At 47.0% G+C, this 9,764-nt stretch overlaps 1 protein-coding gene across 2 annotated transcripts; it reads right to left on the reverse strand.

Moving 5' to 3' along the window:
* Positions 1-1,117: 1,117 nt before the first annotated feature.
* On the reverse strand, positions 1,118-7,477 carry LOC310702802 (uncharacterized protein). Of its 2 annotated transcripts, XM_083494964.1 has the most exons (4): positions 7,341-7,477; positions 3,975-4,006; positions 1,900-2,041; positions 1,118-1,257 (listed from the first exon to the last, which is right to left on the reverse strand). In XM_083494964.1, exons 1-4 carry the CDS (start codon positions 7,454-7,456, stop codon positions 1,215-1,217), a joined length of 333 nt encoding a protein of 110 aa, XP_083351090.1. In that variant the 5' UTR covers positions 7,457-7,477; the 3' UTR covers positions 1,118-1,214. The 2 variants fall into 2 exon arrangements, 1 of the variants encoding a protein (XP_083351090.1); XR_014523616.1 differs by lacking the exon at positions 3,975-4,006 and having other exon boundaries at positions 1,900-2,068; positions 7,341-7,458.
* Positions 7,478-9,764: the final 2,287 nt, after the last annotated feature.

Below are 9,764 nucleotides of genomic sequence, written 5' to 3' on the forward strand. Positions count from 1 at the left end.
GAGGTGACCATGCTCAGGATTGTGGAGTGGCTGTTGTGGAGTATGACAAAACAGCTCATACTACATCTGGTGGAAGGAAATGAGGCCCAGAAATGACAACTCTGAGACTGTACTATTTTGCTTGCTGAAGTAATATAGGTATTACACAAGACAAGGAAGTTCCATGGATAACAATGGGCCTTTGCTCTGAATCGCCTTTGACTAGTCCTTTCACTATACTCTGCCCTGATTAAGAATATGAGTAACCCTTTCCATGCAGCCATTTTTGCTGTATGCCACAGGTAGGCATGGAGACGACCCATGCAGTCATTACTCTTATTCCCCTTCCCAGATCACCTTCAGATTAGACACCTGGACAAATAAACACAATTTACCCAGTTAAAGGGCTTCACACAAGTAAGGTTCCAATTTGGCTTAGGACAGCCTATAATTCAGAATACGTTCTAAATCCAGTTTCAAGATGTGAACGTGCTACGGTTCAAAACAATGTCGGTGACTTCCATTGCTTGGGCCATAATACAAACATATGGAACATATGGAGAGTGTGTGCACTTAAGACTAGTTTGACTGCCTTTTTTAAAAAGAGGGGTATGTGTCAAAAAGTCACTTCGTTATAAGGAATTGGTACTTGAATTGTTGGGTGATTCATGCTTGGAAATAGTTTGCAATGTTTACAGAACAGTTCCAATAACATCTGTATAACGTCATTTGTTCATCTGTTGTGGATTTTCTTGGTTATATGACGACACGTAACATGTTTAGGTGATCTTAGTGGTTAGGAGTGTCTTTGGTCCAGTTAGCAAATGGCGATTGTTGTTTCTAGACTGTGATAACTTGACCACTGCTGTTATTGTGATGGTAGCTGTTTTCTTGGGGCAACTTTGGGGAAAGGTTTCGGCCCCCCATTACTTGCAAAAATAAGGCCTAAATCAGGGCAACTCTCAATGAGACCACAGAGGGGTTGGAAGTTGTAACCCCCCAGACATAACGGAATGGCATCAACAACTGGTGGGCCAAAGATTCCTCACCTGTGCATTAGACATTTTTGTTCAAACTGGTTTTCTGGATAAAAGTACGATATTCTCTACCCACCTCTTTCAAATAAAAAGAGAGTGTGTTTTGCATTAGCACAACTACATTGCATTTATTACTTTGCAAATACTCCATTGAGTTCCTTCAGATGGTGAAAAGTCCTTGAGGCAGTCCGGCTGGCCTTAATATATAAGGTGAAGGTTTTCTGGCAAGGAGCTGTCTGGCCTAAAAGTTAGAGGTTTTGACATTCCGAGTTAACATCCACATGTACAATTCACCCATCCCGTTCTAATTTCAAAACTCTCAGTCATGGTGTAGGTATCAGTAATACAAGTAATACAAGTGTATCTGAAGAAGTGTGCATGCACACGAAAGCTCATACCAAGAACTAACTTAGTTGGTCTTTAAGGTGCTACTGGAAGGAATTTTTTATTTTGACAAGTAGCAAAGTTACAGATAGGTAGCCGTGTTGGTCTGCCATAGTCAAAACAAAAAAATTCCTTCCAGTAGCACCTTAAAGACCAACTAAGTTAGTTCTTGGTATGAGCTTTCGTGTGCAAGCACACTTCTTCAGATACACTGCACGTGTTCAGATACAAGTAGCAAATTCATTCTCTGATCACTAAGTTGCCAAAACAGCAACATCCACATACAGGAGATAGGTATACAGCAGGATCCCCACATTTTGCTGAGCAGAAATGTGTTCATAGTTTTCGCATTTGGAAAGCACGATTTAGGTAAGCTCACCTTTAAATGTGAACTGAATTAAATTCACCCCCATCCTTAACTCCAGGCAAGAGTATGCGAATCATTCCACGTTCAAATCAATGAATTTTTATTTTATGGGGAGTAAGCCTTCATACTCACCTTTTACAGCAAACACCTTTTGGGATGCAATATCCGAGCGGTATATAACGAAGACTCCAGCACTTCCCAGGGTTGTAGGTGTTCAAATGGCAGACCCCTCCAACAATGTCACATTCGTCTTTACTATTAAATATTTCAAAACCTTTAAACAGGTACACAGGGGTGGAAACTGAGCACAGGTCTTGCATCTGTAAATGCAGTACCAGCTAATCTAACTCTAACATTTGGGATTCCTTAGGTTCCTGTGTAGGAGCTGCTTTTCACTGGTTTCAGACCTGTGGTCGGCTGCAGGCTATTTTGAACGAAGCTTGTGCTGGCAATATCTTAGCTTCATACTGACAGATGGACAGATCTAAATATGACCTAGTCTACCTGCAACAGCTGTTGTGAAAGCTGAGTCTGTTAACAATCATTAAAGCACCCTGAGCACTGAAAAGCACAATACTCAGTAACATTTATAAGCTGTACAGGCAGAGGGACTCAGAGATCTGTTTCATGGACTGGTTTATCTTCCTTCACTTATTTGTTTGCAGATGCATCAGCCTGGGAAAATAACTTCTTGCATGGATCAATAAACCAGTCTTTGCCAACTGCTGGCTGGGTCTAATGGGAATTGTTAGTCCCAAATATTTGGAAGGCAACAGCTTGGGGAGGAAGGCTGACATAAACTAACCTTTCCAATCCTGAAACAAACATTACCTTCAAGCTCTCCCCTGTTCGGAATACAAGAATGCTCTATCCATTTAACAGACCCCTATGATGTCCCCTGTTGGTACAGCTGAGACAGTAGCTTTGAATATAATGATCTTTAGAGCACTCTTGATTCCGCACCCACCAAATCTCTTGAGGATTACAGACAAGGCTTGTGTTAGGGATGCGGATTGCCAGGCAACTACAATGTAGTAATATGCACTCTCTGTGGGGCATGGCTGTAGATGTAGCACTCCCATTCCATCACTTGCTGTGGATGGGCCCCTCTGCCTGAGCATTAGTGGCAAGCTCTTCCCATTTCCCACTCCTCGGAAAAGGCAGAAGAACAAAACAGAAGCACGTTCCCACCCCCTAAAGCCATTAAATCAGGTTTGGGAAGAAACCAGGCTTACGGGAACTGCTTTCATTTTTACTAGAACCCCACGATCCACAAACCAGACTCAGGTGCCAAGGACACACTGTTAAGAGTTTAAAGATCCTAAGTCAGGGGTTGGCAAGGCTTACTGGGCATGGGCTGGATCACTCCCAAGGAGATCCTCTGTGGGCCGGACCGGCGCAGCGCGATGCCAGAAATCGCGTCTGCGCATTTCCACGGCACCGGAAATTGCTTCTGCACATGCCCAGACTCCGAAAATTGTGACTGTGCAGGCATGATTTTTGGAGTCTGGGCATGTGCAGAAGCGATTTCCAGAGCCGCAGAAGAGAGTTCCTGCGCTGCACTGCGCTAAATTGGCACAGCGTGGACTTGCCTAGTGGGCAGCTCGGTTCGGGGGCGGCTCGGGGGCCGGTTAACTGGCCTCCGTGGGCTGCTTCTGGCCCATGGGTCTTAGGTTGCCAACCCCTGTCCTAAGCCCAGAAACCTCATTTCAGCAGAGAGCCGTTTTTGTTGCTGCCATTGTCAAATACTTGGAAGTCATAACTTCTTGCTGGTTTTCATGTTCTTGAGTGTGCTTGATTTAAGCATGAGTGGTTGGTTGGTTGGTCAAAATATTGCACAAGGTGCTTAATAGTTCTGATTGTGTGAATGGATGGTGAGGGTGATACTGTGGAAGTGATTGTGTTAACAGTGCATTTTATTTTTATTTGGGAGTTTGTATCATGTTGCCTAGTGTCTATCCCCACCCTCCAATCTTCTCTCTCTCTCTCTCTCTCTCTCTCGCTATTATGGATATGGATATTATGGATTTATGTATTTGGAACTTTCTGCTTGTAAACAATTTGAAACTGTGTCCAATGTATATTTATGTATTCCAGTTATGCATCTGGATTTGCCTTATAGAAAACTGTTCTCAATCAGACTCCACCCTACGTTCAGTTTTGGATCATTGCCATTCCCACTACATGTATACACAGATTCATTATACCTGGAATGATTTCAACTTCGATGTCGTCTTTTCTAGAAGAAGAAGAAGAAAAAGACAGGGAGAAATAGTGAGACCAGATGGAGACAACAAGAAAGGGGTTGCTTCAGAATTGGAGAGAAGGGTGGCGATGGACCTCATGGAAAATAGATGGCCTTGTCTCCTTTGGGTCTATCTTTTCACCTTCTCCCTAGAAACCCAAAGTGGGAGGCCAGCAGTGCTATGATATGCCGACTTTTTCAGGTATTTCTATTTGATGGGACTTACTTCTTGGTGCCATCAGAGATGTGCCAAACCCTAGAGATTAGACCTGATTAGTTACAGACCTAAAAAACATATGGATTAACTTTTAGACATCCAAGTCATTATCTCATTAACAAATTGGACCAGATTTACTGTACTCTTCTCTTGTGTCTAGCTGCTTCCATTCCAGATTCAGCAGCCCACAGACTAGTTTCTTTGACTTAACCTGATGTATATAATGAAGACTGGAATGATGGAAAACAGCATTCTGGATCTTCTCACTAGGCCACCCCAAACTATGCTTGGACTCCCACTTTCGGTTCCCTGGGTTGGATATATCTCCCCTTTCCCCTGGTATCAAGGACATTTTACTTCCTTCTAAAAAGTTTCCTCTCGTGCCCATTCTGCTTATTTTTACCTTAAGCCAACTTCAGTAAAATCCCCACGGCACAAATTGTTCCCGGGGACATGTTTTGCAATGACAGCGTGGGGACCTGCTGAGATGGAAGAAGATAAGCATAACACACAGCAGGTGTTTCAGGGAAAGGAGGGGTACCCTTATAAACAGGTGGATATTAAGAACACAGACTTGTTAACTCTTTAGAGAGGCCAGCACACAGTGCTGAGAACCTGAGCTGCACAAAAGTCATGGAAATAAATGTGAATTGTCACAGAGTACTACCATTACAATGAAGATTCTCATATGCAAAGAGCAAGAAGTGCTGGAAAGCAAAGCAGTTATATTACCAGACCTTCCAAATGTCCCTATTTTCCAGAGACAGTCCTGGATTTACAGAAGCCATCCCAGTTTCTGATTTGATCCCGGAATGTCCTGCATTTCCTTATGATGTCCCTCTTTTCACTGGATAAATGTTGGAGAGAATGGAGTTACGCTTTCCTCAAGCAGGGGTGGAGGAAGGGGGTGCATTGTGGGTGGTCCATCCTGGGTGTCACAACTGGGGGGGGTGACAAAATGCCAGGCGGTACTCACCGCGGGGCCTGCAGCACGCCTGAACATGTCTAGCTTAGGCGTGCGCAGGCTCCGTGCTGACAAAATGGTCCGCCCACTGCCTCCCCCTCAGCTGTAGGGTGGCTGAGTGGGCAGAGGCAGGCAAACTCCTCAGAGGCCCCATGGAGCATCCTGCCCCAGCTGGCCCTGACCCTGGGTGAAGGCAGTGGCGTAGCGTGAGGGGTGCAGGGGGGCCCGGCCGCACCGGGCGCAACATCTGGGGGGCGGCGCGCTCACAGCTCTCTGCCCCTACCTGGCTCACTCTCTCTCTCTCATTGCAGTGCTGGCTGTGCGAATCCGATCCGAGCCGCTGGGTCGCCGCCCACTGTGGAGGGGGAGGGTGCCAGGCGTGCGGTGCGGAGAGAGAGCGAGGGACTATCTGGGGGAGGGACAGTGCAGCGGCCGCCCAGCACAGCCCTGAGCGCGGGAGAGAACCACACCAGACCAGCCCAGGCAGCAGCAAGAAGAAGCTGGCAGCAGCGGCAGGTTAGGGGTTAGGGGGCGCAAATTACTTGCCTTGCCCCGGGTGCTGACAACCCACGCTACGCCACTGGGTGAAGGGCACGTGTACCACCCCAGGCGCCCAATCGGCTTGCTCCGCCGCTGTCCTCAAGCCAAGGAGATAAGTAACTACACAACCTTTAAAAGGCACCTGAAAGCTGTCTGCACAGGGAAGCTTTTAAACATTTAAGGTTTTATTATGTTTTTATATATGTCAGAAGCTGCCCAGAGTGGCTGGGATAATTCAGATGGGTGGTGTGGTAATAATAATAATAATAATAATAATGACATCCCTATTTCCATCAGAGAAAAGTTGGAGGGTATGTATTATATCACTACAGTGGTACCTTGGGTTACATACGCTTCAGGTTACAGACTCCGTTAACCCAGAAATATTACCTCGGGTTAAGAACTTTGCTTCAGGATGAGAACAGAAATCGTGTTCCGGCGGTGCGGCAGCAGCAGGAGGCCCCATTAGCTAAAGTGGTGCTTCAGGTTAAGAACAGTTTCAGGTTAAGAACAGACCTCCAGAACGAATTAAGTTCTTAACCCGAGGTACCACTGTATTTTATTTCCCTCACTCAGAACATGCTGATTGGATAGCACTTGTAAAACCATGCCCTCTCATTGCAAGCTGCACTTGTCAGTTTTGAAGGAGCTGTCCTGTCCCCCTTCTCCTCGTCCTGGTGTTTCCTTATACCAGTGGTTTTCAACCAGTGTGCCATGGTACCCTAGGGGGCCTTGAATGATGGTCAGGGGTGCCGTGGGCAACACTGGCCTCTGTCCCTCTTTCCTCTCCTCTGATTCCCTCTAGCATCTCTGCCTCCCAAAGGCTTACACAGCTGGTTGTTGTAGCAGCCCTGGCTACAAGCTCCCCAGGTGAATGGCGCCTCTGGAGCTGGTTGCCAGGAGCTGAGGTGGCCTCAGAGTAAGCAACCAAGAGGGCAAGGGAGCACAGCGAGCCAATCTACCAGTCCTTGCTGCTGGGAATGGATAGACAAGTCCCAGGCCCCTGTGGGGTAGTGTGAGGAGGCACCTCTCTTTGGTGTGGGGTGGGGAGAGCTCAGAGACCAGGGGCAGAAGCAGCAGCAGCTGCCCAGAGGACTCCCAAGGAGAGGGGAGAGGAAAGGAGGCTGAGGGAAGCCTCTACAAGGGAGGGTGTTCAAAAAAGGGTGAGAGGCTGCCAGCTCTGCAGGCAACAGGTGACACAACTGGGTTCCTCAGCCCCACAGGGGTGCAGCAGATAGAATGTAGTTGGTCAAGTGAGCCATGGACTCAAAAAGGTTGAAAACCTCTGATTTATACAGTCATCTCTGCAGGATTTCCCCCTTTACATCTGAATCACCAAGGCACTGCAAATAACTTCAGACGTCCTTGCTCCAGCTCAGAAGTCCTTGCTCTGGTTTGTACTTTTCTCATCCATGTCTGAGTGCTTTCATTTTGTTCCCACAGCTTCCCCTGGGAAAACCTGACATTTAATGCTGAATCAAAACCAACAGCAATTTAGGTTTCCCACCAATTGCTGAAAGAGTGGGTTTTCAGGGGGAAAGTGTCAAGGCAACATACTAGACTTTTTATTTATATCCCATTTTGTCCCTCCGCCCCCATATTCTCACCTTCGACAACAAGGCCTCCTTCTGTAGCATAGCTGAATAAATGTATCACTTGGATGACATAACTCATTAGCACAATAGCCGTCAGCATCCATACATCGCTTTAGTGCTGGAACCATATAGCCTACAGAAAGGAAACCCTCTATTAAAGGTAGATTTTTAGAGAGGTGCAGAAAATATCCCCAAAGCTACAGATACAAGTTTCATCTTGTGGTCTGTGCACACCCCTAAAAAGTAAGATATGGAATGTTGGGAGCAGAGCCCATTTTCTCTCAACCTGAAGACATGAATAGCATTGTTGTTTTTTAAGTCCTCATTAGATTTCTCCCCCAAATAATCCTCAGAGTTGTAGAGCAGTTGCTAAGGGAGAGAGAAAACAATTGTTAGCTTGGTTTAAGTCCGTGGAGAATATTTATACCCCTGCCTCTTCCACCGACACACCTTGGAGCCACTGAGTGTTTGGTGAACCCTTAACCTTGACAAATGCTCTTCCCAAAGTCCACCTTGAATAGCTCCTCACCAGATGCATCCAGGAGAACCACCGAGACCAGAAATAAACTGATGCAAAAGATCTTCATGTTTGGAAGAAGACAGGTGGGAAGACTCTGCCGCTGGGGAGGATCAGCAAAACTGAGAGATGAGAACTCAGCAAGCCTTTAAAAGCAGGCTGGCACTGCGGTTCTCCATGGGATGTTTGCAACAGTTCACGAAGCTGGCAAAGGTTCTTAAAGGGGGCATTTTTGTACAAAGTGTTCTCTTTATGGCGCTTCTGCATAGATCCAGTCGCTTCTCGGCAGATCAAAGGGAAATCTTGTTCCTTCCGGTGGACATGGACTGAAATGTTCCTTAAATGGAATAATCTGAACTGTTTTGCTTCTCTGCACCAACTCCTTATTTAGGTTTCTTCATTTGCAGGTGATGGGAAGGAACCCAATGTGCTGCAGTCCCTCAATCTCATATTTTTAGAGCCCACTTTAAAAGCTGAATGTTCTGATCTCAGTCTCGTGTCTCTAAGGACCATAGGCGAGCCTTATCTTCAGAAATGTTGGGATGATGGGTCTGAAAGGAATAGGGAATCATGATAGATGCGCATGAAAAGGTGTGTGGCATAGAAAAGCCAGATAGAGATATGTTGTTGTCCCTTCTTCTCTCATAAGATTAATCCAGTTAAGCAGATTGTTGTGAGATTCAGTTCTTTGGGGGGGGGGAGAAGAGAGTATTTCCTCAAACAGCACATTGTAAAAGAGTAACACCTGCTACCACAATACATAATGATGTCTGCCAGTTCGAACAGCTTTAAAATGGAGCGACTCAAACTCATGAGCTGGGTGGTGCTGAGAAAGCCACTCCCGACATAAGGGGGGGGGGTTTGCGGGATCACGCCCACGATCATTCGCGCAGGGCTGGCTGCGGCCCCACGCTACTAGGGGAATCCTCGGGCCGCGTCATACCCTGGGCCAGCCAATCACTGGCTGCAGGGGCGGGGCTAGGGACATTTAAGGTTGGCGCGGCCCAGGAACACCCCTTTTCGTCCTTGTTCCAACTGCGGTTTCCCACCCACCCACCCACCCTCTAGGTTTCCCTCTGACTTTGCTATGGACCTTGGTTGGTCGCCACAAGGGGCCTGGTAGGAGTTTTTCCACTTAGCTTATTGGCGCTGTTTTTGGAGCCATTTGGTTTTTTCGCCCACCTCGTAGCAAAACGTCACAACGCCTTTGGTTTGGGCGGTTAGGCATTGGTAGGGGTATTATTATGCTGATGAGTCGGGGGAGGAGCGCCATCACCTCCCCCAAATATTTAAGGGTAGTCCGATAAAGGATTCCGGGGGGCGTTGCCTCGTCCGAAACCTATGGAGGCTCGGGCCTAAAGCGCGCTCCCGAGCGGTGTCCCCTCGGGGAGCGCCTAGGGATGTGCATCTCAGGGGATCCCCCTGTTGGTGTTAACCCTTTCTGGTTCTATGCTGGATAGTCTGATAGGACCAATGCCTAAAGCCAATACCGCTCTTACCTGTAACCAATAAAGTTGTGGCCATTTTTCGCCCATTGACCTAAAATTCTGGTGTCCTGTGTCTTTATTTACTCCAACTTGGGGGGGGGGCAGGAATCGCCACGCAATAGCAGTGATCATTAGTTCAAGATTGGAGCCAGTTGGCTGGCAAGTACCCTGCTGCTGTGGAATCACAAGTGGGGAGGACACAAGCTGGTACACTCGGTTCCTGCTTGTGAGCTTCCAATCAAACATACACATATGCACATACAAATATAGATCAGCCATATATTAGCTCTCGGTGAAACCTGACATTCAAGAGCCTAGCAGAGGCTCAACATTCACTAGCTCAACATTCCTCCCCATCTCGCTGGCCTAACTGCTCTACAAGGGTCACCTGCCCAAGATTCCAATTCCCTTGGCAACAGTTCCCGAGGCTGC

The sequence above is a fragment of the Podarcis liolepis genome (genome assembly GCF_965112155.1).
Source record: "Podarcis liolepis genome assembly, chromosome: 3".
Lineage (NCBI taxonomy): Eukaryota > Metazoa > Chordata > Lepidosauria > Squamata > Lacertidae > Podarcis > Podarcis liolepis.